Source organism: Gadus morhua, chromosome 6, assembly GCF_902167405.1.
Source record: "Gadus morhua chromosome 6, gadMor3.0, whole genome shotgun sequence".
In the NCBI taxonomy this organism is placed as follows: domain Eukaryota; kingdom Metazoa; phylum Chordata; class Actinopteri; order Gadiformes; family Gadidae; genus Gadus; species Gadus morhua.
In genome coordinates this window covers 3,357,380-3,375,900 of record NC_044053.1, presented here as the reverse complement: position 1 = coordinate 3,375,900, position 18,521 = coordinate 3,357,380, and the positions used below count along the sequence as shown (strand labels likewise).

The following is an 18,521-nucleotide window of genomic DNA, read 5'->3' as shown; positions in this document are numbered from 1 at the left end:
TTACATATCGATGAAATGTTCATTTTAAATTGCGATCCGCAATTTCTGCTCCCCCAACTTTTATTTTGATTGAGTCTCATGGTTCTCATGCGGTCGGCTCGGTAGCAGAGGCCAGCAGTCAAACCAGCGCGAGATCGAGTCAAAACGAATTGGTCGGAGGAAGAGCGCTGCCTCCAGCACGAAACGCATCCAGCAGGCGGCAGTGTTGCCAAGACATTTACATTTTCCTCTCTTGCGCTAGAGAAATATCCCTTTTTGAAATGGCAACATGAACCGCGTTTAACTATTTTCATTGAAAACAACCCCGGCGCACTGCGGCTGCTCCGGGTGTTCTGGTGGGCCCCCATATGTTCACCGGCTACCGGATGGGTTAAAAGCAGAGAAAAGAATTCCCCCCCAAAAAGGGACAATGAAGGATAACTTAACTTAACGTGTGCTCCCCGCCCCCCCCCCCCCCCCCCAGCAGGCAGCGGCTGGAGCCCGACGAGGCGCAGCGGCTGAAGCGCGAGGCCTGGCGCGCGGCATCGCGGCGCTACTACGCCCGCAAGATGGCCCGCCTCCGCGCCCACAGACCCCCCCAGGGGCAACTCCACCCACTGGGCGCCTCCGCCTCCGCCTGCTTCATGCCCGCCTCCATAACCACCACCACCCACAACAACAACAACAGCAACAACAACAACAGCAGCAGCAACAGCATGCACCACCACCACATGAACAGCAGCAGCAGGAAGCGACGGAAGCTGATCCTGGAGCTCCCCGAGGAGACGCAGAGTGCCCAGCGGGAGGCGTGGCGGGCGGCGTCCAAGCGCTACCACGCCCGCAGAGCCACGGGGCAGAACCCCCCCGACCACCTGGACCTGGCCCACTTCCTCCAGGACACCCAGCCTTCGGGCATGAGCGGGCCCCAGTCCTGAGGCCCCACCATGGGGCCGTGGGGTCTGGGGGTAGGCGTAGAAGGGGTTAATTTAATAGATGGGAGTGTTTTTTTGTTTTTTTCCCCGCTGACGCACACTTGGTGTGGATGCGGGCTCACGGGGGGTTTTACACTAATCCTGGGGTGTTTTGTAGTGAGTGGGGTTAGCCGCTGCACGCCGTTTTGAAAATCTGTCTCTTTGTGTGATTTCGTGACATCACAAGCGGGCGTGTCCACCTGGATGTGTGCTGGATAGATCAGTCTACCAGCCTACCCAGTGGACTGTAGCAAACGTTGCTCATCTATCCGGCACACATCTAGGTGGACACGCCCACTTGTGATGTCACTGAAACACAGGAAGAGGCAGATTTTCAAAACGGTTTATCACGCTCACACCTGGTGGTATAATATGGGAACTGTATGAGGTGCTGTAGGTACGATTTAAGAGTTAGCATCTGACCTGTAGCCACCCGTAAGCTATCGGTTCGAGTGAAATCGAGGGAAAATCGGTTCTGGTTGACTGCGCCCTGACCTCTGTACGAGACAACCAATGATGCCCAACCGTTCAGGGAGACTCTTCTGTGATTGGACCAGCGAATCGATCCCATGCGTGAACGCCACAATTCTCAGGGGACATATTTTTGGGTTGTTGACGTTTTTTTAAATTTTCTCTCTGAGACGCTCCCATCTTACCTACAGCTGTGTGAAAGGCCTGCCGTTGTTAATATCTTGTACATTTAAAAAAAGGTTTTTTTCTAACTTTGCTATGTTGATTCTCTAAATATATTTAATCATGTGCTGTGGTTTTCTTTCTTTTCAAAATAAATGCAGAAATACTGACTAATTTCCACTGAGGTGGTTGTTATTCCTCTATCTGGAACAGCCATCTTGTATTCAGTTCATTTCGGTTAATTTCTGTTCATTTCAGTACTTTATTTGTCCCTAAAGGGACATTTGCTTCCCAGCATTGGTAAAGACACAAATACAACACATAAAAAGACATGCGACAAAACCACTTGAGCATATACAACCAATGAAATTAAATACTACTATTCGTTAATAAATATATATTCCATTTATCTTTAAAAATATAGCGCTTTGGTTTTATTTGAAAGTTCCCTAAAGGTTTAAGTAAAATATGGATATAGGGATAATGTATAGAACGCCGGTCATTATCGAGAAAATAAGCCCCGACAGGGCGAACAGGACACCGATGCGCAGCGGAGGTGTCTTGCTTCGCCATGAAGGGGCTTATTTTTCGATAATGACCGGCGAAGTTCTATACATTATCCCGCTTATTACACGGCTACTTCCCAAAACGAAATCATTTATTTACAATGTACTTGTTACCAGCATTCATAGTGTTGATCAGCAGAGAAATAGTCCGCCCAAGACGTTGACGTCGTCGCTTAGCAACCGACAGCGCTTGGGTTGATAGTGATATCCCGCTTATTACATTGACAAGTTACCGGACCACTTGCGGAGTGATACCAAAGGCCAAAAGTCATTTTGTTTACCTTGACAGCGGTCATTATTCATTGGCAATGGCAACGGTCCGCCGGAAGTTGTGAAGTGCCCATGCAAGTGAACGGAACGTTGAAAAGACCCGTGCAATAAATAACTCTTGTTAAGTGGCAGTGTTGTATCCCAGTTGGACTCTGGGGGATCTGTGCCCCCCGAATGTAAGATTATATGTTCATCATAACCTGCTGTGATCTTCCGATGCAATGATGGAGGATTTGAAGCCAAACTTGGGGGTGATGGTGTGTCATTCCGCTAAGAATCCAACAGAGATCGCTGGAATACAGAAAATGATATTTCGAAATACATATTTTTATGTGGTAAAAAGCAACAAATTGCCAGGTGAAGTTCAGCCGTCGGGCCTTGAAAAAATATTGTCATCGTGTTAAATGCGTTTTCTGGAATAGTTTTAACGTTGTGGTGCTCTCATGGGTTTGCCAAGTACCAAGAAACCATGGCGACCACACGCAGACAGGACTATCGTAGAGTCGGCTACTCCATCGTATGTGGACGGAGGCGCTCAGGCAGGAGGCTTGAGGTTGGAACCAGTGGACTTCTAAGCGGCTTGTGGAGGAAACCAGTGGACATCTAAGCGGCTTGAGGAGGAGACCAGGGGACCTCCAAGCGGCTGTTAGGTGCTTTCCCTACTGGGTAGGTAAACAGTATTGATCCAAGTCCTTCCTCCGCATTGGTCTCCATCTGTCGGTGTAGGAGGAGGTTTTGTTGCTTTAACGTGAATCTAATGCGGTTTCTCTGTTTGACTGATTTATACAGTTGGATAAATAATTCTGTGATCGAATGGTACCGGACCGGAGATTGCCATATTTTCGTTTTTTTTTGTTTGAATTATTTTATACCTGACTTTTGTTTATTGTTACTTTTTCGGTTCGTTTCCATAGGTTATTGGTTCTTTTACATTTTCTTTTTTGTATTATTGGTTACTCCACAACAATGGCAGGCAGTTAATTGGTTCGATTTTTGCTTGTACAGCACTTTAGTCCACACTTTGTTTTGCTTTTAAGATGCTTTGTAAATCGATAACCTCTAAATTAGATCAGGTGGGCTCCGTTCTTAATTGACGTCCCAGAAGGGAGGGCACTGCAGGGTGTTCACCACCAGAGGTCGCTGTCCTCACATTGTAACGAGAGTCTCTGGCTTTATTCCCCACTAATTTATTTTGATCGTGCGCTTCAAGATGTCTGTGTGAAAATGAAACGTAATAGTGGACAGGCTTGACAGATCAATTTATCAAAGCCATTTTTAATGTTTCATGATTTATTATGAAGCTTACACGGTTATTTAATTGGTGTTATTTATTATTCGCAAAGTATAAGCATATATGCAGCTATCTGTAGTTTACATTGTGACAACTCATAGGCCTAATAGCAGAGTCAAACGGTGTATTGATCCGTTTGCCTCCGACTCTCATCTCCAGATGGAAGGGAGGAAATTAGGATCTGTTGGAAATTCTGGTGCTGACTCAAACAAAAAAAAAATCTGGAAACGTCATTAAGTATCAATTCTCTACCCCCCAAAAAAAACTGCACGCAAGCACTAAAAATACCCCGCGATTATAAAAATATAAAGCTGGTTTCCGACAGCAGATATCGGCCAATATCAATATTTCCTCGACCAATGAAGGAGAGCTGATCCAGCGTGGCAGAGAGCTGCTGGATCAATCGGAGCCTCCGCTGGTGTCGGCCAATCGCAGCCCAGGGTAATGCTGTTAGCATCGGGCGGCCATCGACCGGTGCTGCTCTCTGAGGACGGATCTGAGGAACAGAGGAAAACATTTGTTCAGCGACACACCGGCTGCAGTCCAGCAGAGCCCTGAGACACCTCGGTCCTCACAGCGCCTGGGGTGTTAACACCACCCAACACCACCCCCTCTACACAACACCAGCACCGCTACACAACACCACCCCCTCTACACAACACCAGCACCGCTACACAACACCAGCACCGCTACACAACACCACCCCCTCTACACAACACCACCCCCTCTACTAGGGCTGTCAAAATTGCTCAAAAATGACATTCGAATGTTCGTTTGGAAAAAAATCACGAATTCGAACTATTCGAATATCTGGTTGCCTATTTTACGCAGTTGCCGTCAATATGTCAATAATTCGACAAAACCATGGTTCAAATTAGCGGGATATATATATATCCTATAAACAGCCCAGTAACGTGGAGGCCTAATCATGAAAAGCCACAACTTTGTATCGCTTGCATTTCACCACCACACCTGCAAGCGCGCAAACTATAGTAATCTGAAGAAGACGCCCGCTTCTGAATGTTACAAAGTATGCTAGTGGTAACGTTCCTTGCTTTGCTTACCAAGTTACCATTTATCGAGAAGGCCTATTAAAATCGATAAAGAAAAATATGCATGTCGCCTACGTCTTCCACCATGCCAGCGAAAGGGCCAGCACTACGCACCGTTCGGATTCATGAAAAAAAAGCTGTCTCGGACTTTGCCGAGAACATTGCGTTATAGCAGCTTTCACCAGCCAGACTACTAGCTCCCTGAGCTCTACTTCGGATGCTTATTGAATGGCATAGCCGAGCTGGAATACCTATATCCAAGTACGGAAACCCCGAGGGGATAAAATACATTCGCTCTTCACAATACTAGTCTGTTACACTTGTACCGCGGGAGTGTTTTTTCACATTCGAATATTATGGGGGACATCGCGAACAGACAGAGGCTCATTCACAAAGCAGATAGAGGTGCTTGTACCGCGGGAGTGTTTTTTCACATTCGAATATTAATTTTCACGTTCGAATTCGCGTTTTTGGATACATTTCGAACGAATATTCGAACTTCGAATATTCGTTGACAGCCCTACCCTCTACACAACACCACCCCTCTACACAACACCAGCACCGCTACACAACACCACCCCCTCTACACAACACCACCACCTCTACACAACACCACCCCCTCTACACAACACCAGCACCTCTACACAACACCAGCACCTCTACACAACACCACCCCCTCTACACAACACCACCCCCTCTACACAACACCACCCCCTCTACACAACACCAGCACCTCTACACAACACCACCACCTCTACACAACACCACCTCTACACAACACCAGCACCTCTACACAACACCACCACCTCTACACAACACCACCCCTCTACACAACACCAGCACCTCTACACAACACCACCACCTCTACACAACACCACCCCCTCTACACAACACCACCCCCTCTACACAACACCACCCCTCTACACAACACCACCACCTCTACACAACACCACCCCCTCTACACAACACCACCCCTCTACACAACACCAGCACCTCTACACAACACCACCCCCTCTACACAACACCACCACCTCTACACAACACCAGCACCTCTACACAACACCAGCACCTCTACACAACACCAGCACCTCTACACAACACCACCACCTCTACACAACACCACCCCCTCTACACAACACCACCCCTCTACACAACACCAGCACCTCTACACAACACCACCCCCTCTACACAACACCAGCACCTCTACACAACACCAGCACCTCTACACAACACCAGCACCTCTACACAACACCACCCCCTCTACACAACACCAGCACCTCTACACAACACCACCCCCTCTACACAACACCAGCACCTCTACACAACACCAGCACCTCTACATAACACCACCACCTCTACACAACACCACCCCCTCTACACAACCCCACCCCCTCTACACAACACCACCACCTCTACACAACACCAGCACCTCTACACAACACCACCCCCTCTACACAACACCACCCCCTCTACACAACAACACCCCCTCTACACAACACCAGCACCTCTACACAACACCACCACCTCTACACAACACCAGCACCTCTACACAACACCACCCCCTCTACACAACACCACCCCCTCTACACAACAACACCCCCTCTACACAACACCAGCACCTCTACACAACACCACCCCCTCTACACAACACCAGCACCTCTACACAACACCACCACACACAGCCAACCCCACCATACACACCAAACACCACCTCCAACCAACCACACACCTATCACCACCTCCGTCCATAACCAGACCCCACCAACCCAACAATGCCTCCTCCACCTCCACACCAACTTACACAACATCACCAGACATAGGCCTACACACACACACACACACACACACACACACACACACACACACACACACACACGTCGTTACATTATACTCGGGGGCCCTTCCAGGGTCAAGGGCAGGACACCTGTGATAAACGGGTGTCATGTCCTTGCCTGAAGCACACACGCTCACACCTGCATGAACACACTCATTTGATCCATGGAGCCCTACAGTGGACGACGCCATCACTGAAGACGACAATATGTGTGAGAGTGTGTATGGCTGTGTGGGTGTGGGTGTGTGTTAGTGTGTTGTGTGTGCGTGTGCGTGTGTGTGTGTCTATCTATCTGAGTGTGTGGGTGTGTGTGTGTTTGAGTGAGTGTGTGTGGGTGTGTTTATCATAGTGTGTGTGCGTGGGTCAGCATGATGCTTCTGTCTCATGTCGTCCTGAAAAGCAGTCACCTTGTCCCTCTATCAAAGGTTACTAATAAACCTGAGTTACTGGTAGAGAGTGGGAGGGGGGAGACAGACGGGAGGAAGGGAGAGAGGGGGGAGGAGGCAGAGACAGAGGGAGAGAGGCAGACAGTTCAGTTCGTATTTTATTTTTACTGCAAGGCAAACTCACTTTGCAGCTGAGTATGATCGACATGACAAAGACATATGTCAAAGGTCGAAATCGGGTAAAAAACAAATGCTCAAACAAATCAAAGCGGTAGGAGTAACCCTGCGTTCACACCAAAAGATGCAAAAAGTTGACGCGCGTCGTGATCCCATTCAAAGTGAATGTAGAGACGCGTTGCTGCTTTGCTGCCGCAGCATTTGCTGCCTAGAAAACGGGCAGCAAAACTTGATTTGCGGCGCGTCAAAATCTGATTTGCGGCGCGGCATGCCCGTGCCCGCTGCCGGGCACGGGCGAAGGGCGCGTTCACGTATTTTGCGGCGCGTCAAATGCTGCTCGAGTTGAAATATTTAAACTTTTGACGCACGTCAAAAGTTTGACGCGCCGCAAAACTTGATTTGACGCGCCGCAAAACTCAGGCGTCAACGCGTTCGGGCAGCAAATGCATCTTTTGGTGTGAACGCAGGGTAAGTGTGAGATAAAATGCACGATTCTAATTGGGTTGCAAATGTGTGGCACAGGGTAGGAAGGAGAGTGTCTATCTATTGCACATTGCTCTGGTTCATCTCAGGGGAGGTGAGCTCTCTCCCATGTAGAGGTCGTCAGGATTCCTTCATAGTGACTGTATCTACCTCATGACTGGCTGGCTAAACCTATCTTAAAGTCGGTTGGGTGGGTGACGGATTGAGACAAGAAGAGATTGAGAGACATTTATGGAGAGGGAGAGAGAGAGTGGTGAGGGGGAGAGAGTGAGACGGCAGAAATACATCTGGGGCCACAGATGAAGCCCTGACATCATCATGTAGCTCTTCTGTGTTTGGAGGGGAAGTATAATTATGTACTGAAAACAAAACAGATATAACCCCCTTCTTAAGCATCTCGAAGTCACTGGACTAACACACAATCCCAAGATGACTAACACACAAACAAACATACACACACATAATCATGTATAAACACACACACGCACGCACACACACACACACACACATACACACCTATGCAAACACACACACACACACAATAATAATTATCTATATTTTGCATATACATCTTCATAAACGCGTCAACTATCCTACGGTCCGGAATATGCAACAACTAGAAAACAGTATCACATCGATCTTGAAAAGTCTTAAAAAGTGTGATCTGGTTTTAGCTCCTGAGTCTTTGGTCGAGATAATCCTCTGTAAGATCTGATAACTGAGCAGAGAGATGTGGGCGTGCGAGGATGTTTAGCGCAGAAGAGAGAGAGGGAGGGGGAGGGAGGGAGAGAGGGAGACATTATTTAACCCGACCGGGGAGGGGTCCAGATAGCATTAGGGAGGGAGGGCAGGGAGGGGCGATCGAGTTAGAGGGAGAAAAAAGCGTGAGAAAGAGGAAATGAGGAGAGCGGGTAATGAGAGGAGATGTCCCCGGGGAGAGGTGTCGCCTCGAGCACACACGCAGGAAGACATCGTTCTCCTTCTGAGCTGAACGCCCCCCAGAGAGATGCAGGTGTGGGAGGGAGGGGTCCCACGCTACGCTACAGCTACGGTGTGAGGGGTTGGGGTAGGGGTGATAGGGTAAGAGTGAGACGCTACGCTAAAGCTACGGTGTGAGTGGTTGGGTAGGGGTGATTGGGTAAAAGTGAGACGCTACGGTACAGCTACAGTGTTAGGGGTTGGAGTAAGAGTGATAGGGTAAGAGTGAGACGCGATGCTAAAGCTAGGGTGTTAGGGGTGATAGGGTAAGAGTGAGACGTGATGCTAAAGCTAGGGTGTTAGGGGTGATAGGGTAAGAGTGAGACGCGATGCTAAAGCTAGGTTGTTAGGGGTTGGGGTAGGGGTGATAGGTTAGAGTGAGCTTTAGGTGCTATGTTATGGTTGGGTTTGAGGGTTTTAGGGGGAGGTTAGCTTGTTGGTACAGGGGTTAGACTAGAGCAAAGGAAAGGTTTAGGTGTTATGATTAGATTGTAGTCCTATGGTTATGTCAGGGTACAGGTAGGGTTAGGTGTAAGGATGAGATTAGAGATTGAGATGTTGGGGTAAGGTTAGAGGTGAATTTATTCAGGGTAAATTGTTGGTTGTCAGGGACGGGGAAGGGTTATGGCTTACAGTTATAAATGATGGTCAGGGTTAGTTCAATTTAGGGTTGTATTAATATTTAGAATTTGGACTTACAAAAAATATTGATATAATGCCAGCCTCCTGTGACCATCCTGATAATCACAGTTACGTTTAACAATGATATCAGTTTGGCTACAGCTGGGCAGCCATTGATTATGAAATACGGCCTCGGTTTTACTACTGACTGACGCTCATCAACTTGAAGAATCCGGTTGGAGGTTAATCAACAAACATATTATCTGAGAAAAGCCTTCCCTTCAGATTTCTATCAATCTTTTATCATTGTTACTCGGATAAAACTCCTTTGATTGTTACATATTCCTTGGGTGCAGCCATTGTGAAATTTTATGTGATACCAATTGTTCTTCATGAACTGAGACCCCCTCCCCGGAATGCTGATTGGTCAACGTTTGGGTCAAGGCTTTCAACAGAGTCTCCTGAGAATAACAGAATGTGATCGAGATGAATCACATGGCTAATAAAATGCAAAAACGTAGAAGACACTCACCTATCTCATTCCTGCAGTTATCCTATTCCCATATTCTCTGATTGTGTTGGATACTATTCCAGTTGCTCCAATATTGATTCCATGGTTTGATGGTTCTCAGCCGTCTCAACATTGGATTACAGTGTTTGCTGAATCCCAAATCATTTCTTTGGGGATCGGACAAGTTTGAACAGTTATACCATGCAGCCCCTTTGAGAACCACTCCCATAACTGAGGCAGCCAGTCAGGCTCTCAGGACTCTCCCCCTCTCTAGTCACATCATTCAGAGCACCCTTCCTCCCGGAGTCCTTGTACGAGTCTGTAACTAGAAGAAGGAGAGTATGAATACTTTTGTTAAAAACGATTAACTATCTTAAGTTTTTGGGGTGGATCAAAAACTACGCTCAGAGTCGTACAGATAAACAGATGCCATCACTGCTTACAGTAAATTTAGAGCCTGTTCATAATCGACCAGTCAATCCAATCCAGTGGTTGGTCTACTCTCAGACTAATAATAGAAAGTCACTCTGTAAAACCATTAAAGCATTGAACTTGTAATCAATGTATTGGTCTGATCTGCTGAACATGCAATCTATCAGGCCACTCTTCCTTTCTCTCTCTCTGTATCTCTCTGCCGCTCTCTCTCTCCTCCTGTATTCCTCTCTCTTTTCTTATATGTCCTCTTATTTAACAAAGCTTGTGCTGATTTGTTTCAAAGCAATCTCCACCTTGTATCTGGATGGTTTTAGAGGCCTCTCTATTCCTTGGATTTGTTTGAATAATTTAAAATGATTTAGTTTGTTTTGTAAAACTCAACTCTAAGAAAATCATGTTGGCCTCACAATGAGGTCATCAAGAAAATGGACCACGTGGAATACACGTGGAAAAGAGTGTCTGTGAGGTTGGTAGCGGGTCAAGGGCCAACATGTGGTCCGCAGCTGCTTCGTCTGGAGAAAATAAAGAAGGAACCTCAAGCAATGACTTGGAAGGTAAGTCCCCATTTCCACTGCATGAATATTGATGAACCGCGTTGGATAACTAAAAGCTGTAGAGGAGGACAATAGTACATCAAATTAAAGAAATCGATTTTTATCTAACCCATTTTATGAAGAAACGGAACAGAGTCAAACAAGATGAAACATAATAACGACGTACAGTATGACGTATTATTTATTAACCTGAATCCGGGCAGCGGTCCCCTCTTCCATTGAGGTTTGGCTGGGTTTGTAGTACCAGCAATGATTGACTCTGAGCTGCATCTCCGATCAATACGCTGCCCTCCCCGAGGTTGTAAACCCTTATCTGTTTCCTCAGATCCTCCGATGCTGTGCGGGCATTGACCCGTTGTCGCTGTCGGGCTGCGCTGCATACAGATGTGTGGCCTGGGACGGAAAAGGGTCAGGGTTCACTTGTGGTAGTGGCGAGACATTAGACCTGGTTCGAGTGTTGTGGTGCCAGATGGCTTTTGGGCGGAGTGGGAGCAATTGACCAAGATGTTTCCCTGATTCCTCATCCACGTGTTCAGACAATGCAGTAGCGTTAAGAAACACCAATCGAAATCACATTAACTCGCGCCATGTATCATTAGCTGCAAACCGTACAATAAACTGTCTTCCAACACCAACACCCAGCGTCCTCGTGTTTCGAGCCACGCACCTCAGAGTCCGCATCTCAACACAAATGTAGTCACATTAATAGCTACATTTACTATCAGTTCATTTTAAGCGGTAATTGAGTACAGTGCACACTTAAAGCGGGCATGAAACGGCCTAGTGTTGACGGGTATTGTACAGAATTAAGTCTGTTGGAGTATTTCCCGAGGATGTTTTTGATGTAAAACGTTTGCACGTTAAATTCGAAGAGATTTGCCGTTGTCGATAATTTATGCTCTCGCCGGCTTGCCGCCGCACCGCTGCTGCGTCACTGACTGAGTCGTGAGGTTGGTAAGTTGGAAAGTCAGCCCAGGAAGAAGACCTTCACGCTACAACCTCTCACATTCAGAGTGCACATGGCCGAAGACTCCTCCAAAGTTATTTGGAGGAGACAACCAGTGGCTTACACAGTTGAGCCAGTGAGGAGGGGAAGATGAGCCTCAAACTCACGTTTGTACAGAGGACAAAGCAGAGCCATCCGTTCCCCTCGTTGCGGATGGGGTTGACCACACCACCTGCTGCTCGTGTGGTCTCTGCACTTAAAGACCGACCGCTCGCGCTTCGATCCGCTGTCAGGAGGCTTGCGTAGACCACTTGCTTCAGTAGTTGGCCCGGCCCGTATTTACCAGACCTGCTATGAAAGGGATGTATTGGCAGTGTCCATGCTCATTGCTCTCCCTTCGAGAAGTCTGAGCAGAGACCCTGGAGCGGCCCATCCAATAACGGTCGTTTAGCTACCTTAGCTAACCTAGTTTCTGGGTTAGCTATCCCAGAAACTATAGCTATTTAGCCTGTACGACGGTGTTGTACAGGCTAAATAACGTTTCAATGTTTAAAACGTCGGTATGAATCTCTCATTGAGTCACTAATTATAGGTGACTCATCGGTAGGTAACGACCTCTCTGGCTGTCAGATGGGCGTGCCGTTGTGCAATTTCCTCCCGGTGCACACCTATTGAACTGCTAGCAGACACGGATGGAAGGTCGGTACACCCAGCCTTGTACGAGGAAAAGTCCATAACACAGTGAGCAGCCGCAGACTTCAGCTTGCTGGTCCCGCGAACCCTCCTCTCCTCACAACCCCTCTCCCCCACAGAGGCGCCCTTTACGTAGTGCTCACTTCACTACACCTCACAGCTAGCTGGAGGGTTCTGCTGTTTCAGTGCCGCTGGCCAACGTCGAAGATTCATTTGCCGCTTGAGAGACAAAGCGTGAAAGTGGAAACCGATCTTGGTTTTTGGACTCTGCATATGAATCATTGCTGCATCCAGCGGAAAAACTAAATTGAACCCCCATGCATCACCCCCAAGACAACCAGCCTTGAGGTGTCACACGCCACGCTAGGACAAGATGGCGCTACACTAGTTTGGAAAACATTGTTTAGAATACTTTTTCCCTGACAGTGTTTCAACTTTTAGGAGTTATCGAGTTGGGAAATATCGTGTAAATTCTGATTACTACATCTCGTGTTTCATTTCCGCTTTAATGATATGTCGATAAGGCAGTAAGACGGTACATGTGATCACAGTGAGAGGACGCATCCTATTTTGGGTTCCTTAACCATCAACACTTCTATGACGGAAATTCCCAACTTCCCTGTCCCACCTAGGGAAAGTACTTTTCCGTCTCTGAGTACCCCCAGTCGGCCCCAAAGCCTCACGCACAGCTCTGTCTGTCACCGTGCTGTGTGTGTGTGTGTGTGTGTGTGTGTGTCTGTGTCGTGTGTGTGAGTGTGAGGGTATGGTGGGGGTGGAAACTCCTTGGCATTCCAGATGAGTCATGAACAGACAACACCAGCTGAGCACTGAACTGTAGTGGGACAGCTCTGGAGACGCAGCGCTTGCTTGCCAGATAAACAGACTTGTTCACCTTCATTCATTGAACTTGGAACTCATTACTGAACTTCAGTTTTCCTTTTATTTGTGCTGCCATTTTGTGTCTTCCCATTTGGCCATCTTTTGTGGTCCTAACTGCTAACTGTCCCTGGGTGAAGGGATCCCTCCTCTGTGTTTCTTCTCAAGGTTCAGGAAGAGGTTTTCCTTCCATAAGTGGTCTTAGGGTTATGGTGTATTGTGTAACACAGGCCCTTGATAATCCTCAGGCCCGAAGGGAGAAGGGAAGGCTGTTAGAAGACTTAATATCCGGTTTGGTTTGAAAACCATTAGACCCGAACGATGTTGTGTTGACTTTGTCGTGTGCTTGTTAGTTGTGCGGCCGTGTTTACCTCTGGAACAGGTTTTTCCTTGAACAAACACACTCTGCCAGTGTGGTGCCCGGTGTCAAATTCAAATCATAAGTATCCAGAGGATGAGTCTGAATCAGTGTTAGATTCGGTGTCAGTAGTGGATGTTTTTTTTTACTGTTTAAGGCGTAGTCATGTGTTCAAATCGACTCCTCTTGACTTGAGAGTGTATCTTTAGTTTGACGAATGCAACTGTTTCCAATTAAACTTATAGCACTTGGCAATTAGGACAAAAACAACCTCAATTTCGAAATCACAATAAAAATTTGCACTCTCATTTTTTATGACCACATTTCAGTTTCCAATGCATTGAGCAAAGCATGTTTTTTTACCGGCAGTTGAGCTGGTATTCCGACCTCAGGACCGGATCCTCAGATGGGAGTCACCACTGACAGTTACTGAGGGAAACCCCTCCATGACAGCTACTGAAGCCAGCTCAAACTGGTCCAACTTAGTGTTATATTTCTGTTCATCAATGTTTTTTCTTAAAACACAGTGTGAGGAAGATAACCCGGCATGATGTGTTATGAAATCACACGGCATCCACCTCCACTCCATTGGATATTTGCTCAGAGAACAGTTGAGTTCTACCTGATTCGTGCCTGATTAGTTTCATATTCGGTCTCCACCAAAACATCCAACATTATAAGACCTCAGGCCACCTTTCATAAAATAGTATTCATTAACAATAACTGAAATCAGTAATGGTGAGTGGGTCTGAGGACTGAGAGCAGAGGGAGGCAGCCTCCACAGCTGGAGGTGATTATTCCAGATGTTAGACCACCGCTTTACCATGCTGCGCCTTCAGATCCCAGAGACGAGACTAAGCAAAAGAAACGGCTGAGTCAGTTACCTACCCTGTTTTTTTGATGGCCTTGCGTGGGAACTGCCTATGCTCGGGGAAATATGAGACTCTCATTTGAATAATGGTTGCCTATCTACTGTTAACTTGGTGACATAGCACAATGAGGACTGTTTGAGGCAAACATAAAGCAGGGATATGGAGAGTAGATGTTCTGTAGCTCAGGGTTGTCTGCTGTTGTCTGGGAGTGCTCTAAAGGTTGTTTTCTACTTTAATGTGGTCAATAATTAGTCATTAGAGTACACGGTAAAGCCGGCTGCTTTTGGTGAAAGTTGTGCATTTGTAATTTGAGGAATTTGAACAGCAAAGTCCAGGTTTTCTTACATGCGTAGTTGAGCAAGTGCCATGAAGGGACTCGCCTTTTTCTTTCTCACTTGAGGACCTCTTTAATCTGGTCAAACGGCGAAGAACAACCGTTATTTGGCCCAGGGAAGATATTTCCAAGACAAAACCAAGATAATTTTTAAAGTATTGTATTTTGTATTATTGTGTTTTTATTTCATTTTTCCAATTACAATGCCCACCTCCAAAAGCGGCCAAAAATGTGTTCTGCTGTAAAAGTCTATCCTCCATTTTAAGATCACCTGCCGCGTCTCGTTCCAATCACCCGGCTTATGCAAGATTGTGAAAGAAAATACAGTGTAGTAGTTTTGTGATCGAACAAGCCGGATCTGATCAGTGATCAGCCCTCATGCAGTCATGTAAAACGACACCATTGATTTCCTCACACTGCACCAATTAATGGTCCACCCATTAAGACATACCAGTAGTGAAGCAAAAAAAGGGGCCTTCTAACACATCGGTATTGTTACGCTACGCACAACTAAACACCAAGTTGTGTCTGCCAACTCGCATCGTGAATTTGATGATAGACGGGTGGGCTGGTGCCTATAATGACAGAGGGAGTATGTTTCCTATTCCAGAACAAGTGTAGCGCTGGTGGTGGTGTTGGGGGAGGGGGTGGTGGTGGTGGTGGTGGTGGTGGTGGCGGCGGTGGTGGCCTCCACCCAGATATGGGTGTGGCGTTCCTCCTCTCCCTGAACTGGCAGACGGATCCTCATGGAAGGATATCCGTGTGCTATCATCACTGTGGTGTGTGTTTTGGCCTTTTGAGTGTGATACAATAGACATCATCAGTGTGAATGACCCATATCCCCCTAAACATGTTTGTCGAAGCCCAGAGCGCACACATCGAAGCCGGTTTGATGTTTGCTTTAATTGTTCCTGACGCAAAGGTCGGTCGTGCCGGCGGGTGCGTCTACCTGGGGCGGACTGCGAGCGTCGGAGGAGCGCAGGGACACTCGGCTGGGAGTCTGTGTGTCACGGACAATGAGCGTCCCAGGGCGTGGCCTGTAACTGTAGAAGTGCAAGTTCAGACACGGCTCAATCTGTCAGGGAGTTGTGTTTGAGAGTTAACTGTCATGTGAAAATGTCTGGCACTAAGCACTGGAGGCACGGGGCTGTTGTTGCTGCCGCTGTTGTTGTTGTTGTTGTTGTTGTTGTTTTGAACGGCGGGACTCTGACCTGAACCCCAGACACATAACAACAATGACATCAATCAATCAACATGATGACGATGAGCTTTGAGATTTGATTTGATTGTGTGTTCCCTCCCCCTGTATGCTCCAGCGTTGTCTCTGGCTGCTGCGGAGAAGAACCAGTGTGATTCAGGAGTAGATTGTCTTGCGACTGAGGCTCCCAGGATGACTGATTGGCTGTTGAAGAACAAGGACGCGTTTGAGCGAGCGGTGGCGATGATGGGCAAGGGTTGTGAGGTCCTGGCCTCCACCGTGGGCCAGCTCCACCCCATCCTGGAGGCCGTGTTCATGACCTCCGCCGAGATCCTTGGCAACCCCGAGGGCAAGGAGGCCCGCTACCTGACGGAGCAGTTTGAGCAGCTCAACCTGAAGCTGGAGGTGCTGCAGGCCGAGGAGCAGATCGCACGCGAGCGCGTGAGATCATCCATGAACAAGCAGAGCTTCGATCGCGAGGCCCAGATGCTCAGCCAGTACGAGAAGTTCCAGGAGTTCATCAACGCCAAGCCCAAGTTCAAAGCCAAGAAGAAGGAGAAGTTCCTAAGCCACTACGAGAACACCGACGGGGACCTCAACCTGGACGCCCTCTACAACGCCGTCATAGGCAAGGACATCACGGGGACCCCCATGCTGGAGAACGTGGTCTCCGTTGAGGCCAGAGGCCGGTGGGCGGTGGAGGGATTCTGCGCGAGCCTCAAGAAGCTCTTTGTCGTTGGGATCCTTGCCGTCATGGGCCACGCCGCCCTGAAGGAGGGCGAGATCGACCAGGAGATGGTGAAGAAGTGGCAGGACCGCATGGAGACGGTGGAGATCCTGATGAAGGCGGCCGTGGACGACTGCACCCAGAACTTTGCCGAGCAGGCCAAAGCCGACACGGAGCACGAGCTCCTGGACAAGACGGGCAGCCTGAGCGGGGACTTCATCAAGCCCATCCTGGCGTCCCTGGTGAAGAAGTACGACTGGGTGAGCTGGTCCGTCCGCGTGCTGCGGGCCGAGGAGTGGTTCCTGTACAGCTGGGTGGTGGGCAAGAAGTTCAGCGGCTGGGCCGGAGGCGAGAACTATTTCGAGGCGTCGACCAAGAACAAGTTCATGGTGGAGGTGTCCTTCTGCGTGGAGCCGGTGGTCCTCGACCAGACCCACATCCGGAAGGCCATCGAGGGCCAGAGGATGAAGAGAAACATGGTGGACGTGGCCGCCACTCTGAGCGGGAACGTTCCGGACTGTCTGGTGCACGCCGTCCACCCTTGGAAGGATGTGGAGGAGGTCAACAACTTCAAGCCTGAGTGCTACTACTTTGTCAAACACAAAAGTGCCTATATCTGCATTCACCCCCTGTAGCTTCACACCAGGCCCGCGGGGTCTCTCGCTGCCAATTTGTCTTGAGAAAAGAAAAGCTTCAAATTCAATTATTCATTATTTTTTTGTACAATGGGTGCCTTTATTCAAACGTCGATGGTGTGGAAAATTTGCCTTCTCTGGGTGAGTAATGAACAGACAACACCAGCTGAGCACTGAACTGTAGTGGGACAGCTCTGGAGACGCAGCGCTTGCTTGCCAGATAAACAGACTTGTTCACCTCATTCATTGAACTTGGAACTCATTACTGAACTTCAGTTTTCCTTTTATTTGTGCTGCCATTTTGTGTCTACCCATTTGGCCATCTTTTGTGGTCCTAACTGCTAACTGTCCCTGGGTGAAGGGATCCCTCCTCTGTGTTTCTTCTCAGGGTTCAGGAAGAGGTTTTCCTTGTCCATTAGTGGTCTTAGGGTGAGGGTGTATTGTGTAACACAGGCCCTTGATAATCCTCAGGCCCGAAGGGAGAAGGGAAGGCTGTTAGAAGACTTAATATCCGGTTTGGTTTGAAAACCATCAGACCCGAAAGATGTTGTGTTGACTTTGTCGTGTGCTTGTTAGTTGTGCGGCCGTGTTTACCTCTGGAACAGGTTTTTCCTTGAACAAACACACTCTGCCAGTGTGGTGCCCGGTGTCAAATTCAAATCATAAGTATCCAGAGGATGAGTCTGAATCAGTGTTAGATTCGGTGTCAGTAGTGGATGTTTTTTTTTACTGTTTAAGGCGTAGTCATGTGTTCAAATCGACTCCTCTTGACTTGAGAGTGTATCTTTAGTTTGACGAATGCAACTGTTTCCAATAAAACTTATAGCACTTGGCAATTAGGACAAAAACAACCTCAATTTCGAAATCACAATAAAAATTTGCACTCTCATTTTTTATGACCACATTTCAGTTTCCAATGCATTGAGCAAAGCATGTTTCTTTACCGGCAGTTGAGCTGGTATTCCGACCTCAGGACCGGATCCTCAGATGGGAGTCACCACTGACAGTTACTGAGGGAAACCCCTCCATGACAGCTACTGAAGCCAGCTCAAACTGGTCCAACTTAGTGTTATATTTCTGTTCATCAATGTTTTTTCTTAAAACACAGTGTGAGGAAGATAACCCGGCATGATGTGTAATG

General features: G+C 47.8%; 1 protein-coding gene and 1 long non-coding RNA gene across 2 annotated transcripts; one reads left to right on the top strand and one right to left on the bottom strand.

Annotated features, from left to right (window-relative positions):
* Positions 1–2,983: 2,983 nt before the first annotated feature.
* On the top strand, positions 2,984–17,425 carry LOC115545029 (uncharacterized). The gene is made up of 2 exons (XM_030357755.1): positions 2,984–3,085; positions 16,137–17,425. Exon 2 carries the CDS (start codon positions 16,211–16,213, stop codon positions 17,378–17,380), a length of 1,170 nt encoding a protein of 389 aa, XP_030213615.1. The 5' UTR covers positions 2,984–3,085; positions 16,137–16,210; the 3' UTR covers positions 17,381–17,425.
* LOC115545031 (uncharacterized) lies at positions 3,692–12,168 on the bottom strand. Its single transcript, XR_003977052.1, has 2 exons — positions 9,774–12,168; positions 3,692–4,206 (listed from the first exon to the last, which is right to left on the bottom strand). It is a non-coding gene; the product is annotated as an uncharacterized LOC115545031 (long non-coding RNA).
* Positions 17,426–18,521: the final 1,096 nt, after the last annotated feature.

Excerpts from the sequence above, each read along its gene's own strand:
- LOC115545029 (XM_030357755.1), top strand. The coding sequence starts at position 16,211 with ATGACTGATTGGCTGTTGAAGAACAAGGACGCGTTTGAGCGAGCGGTG.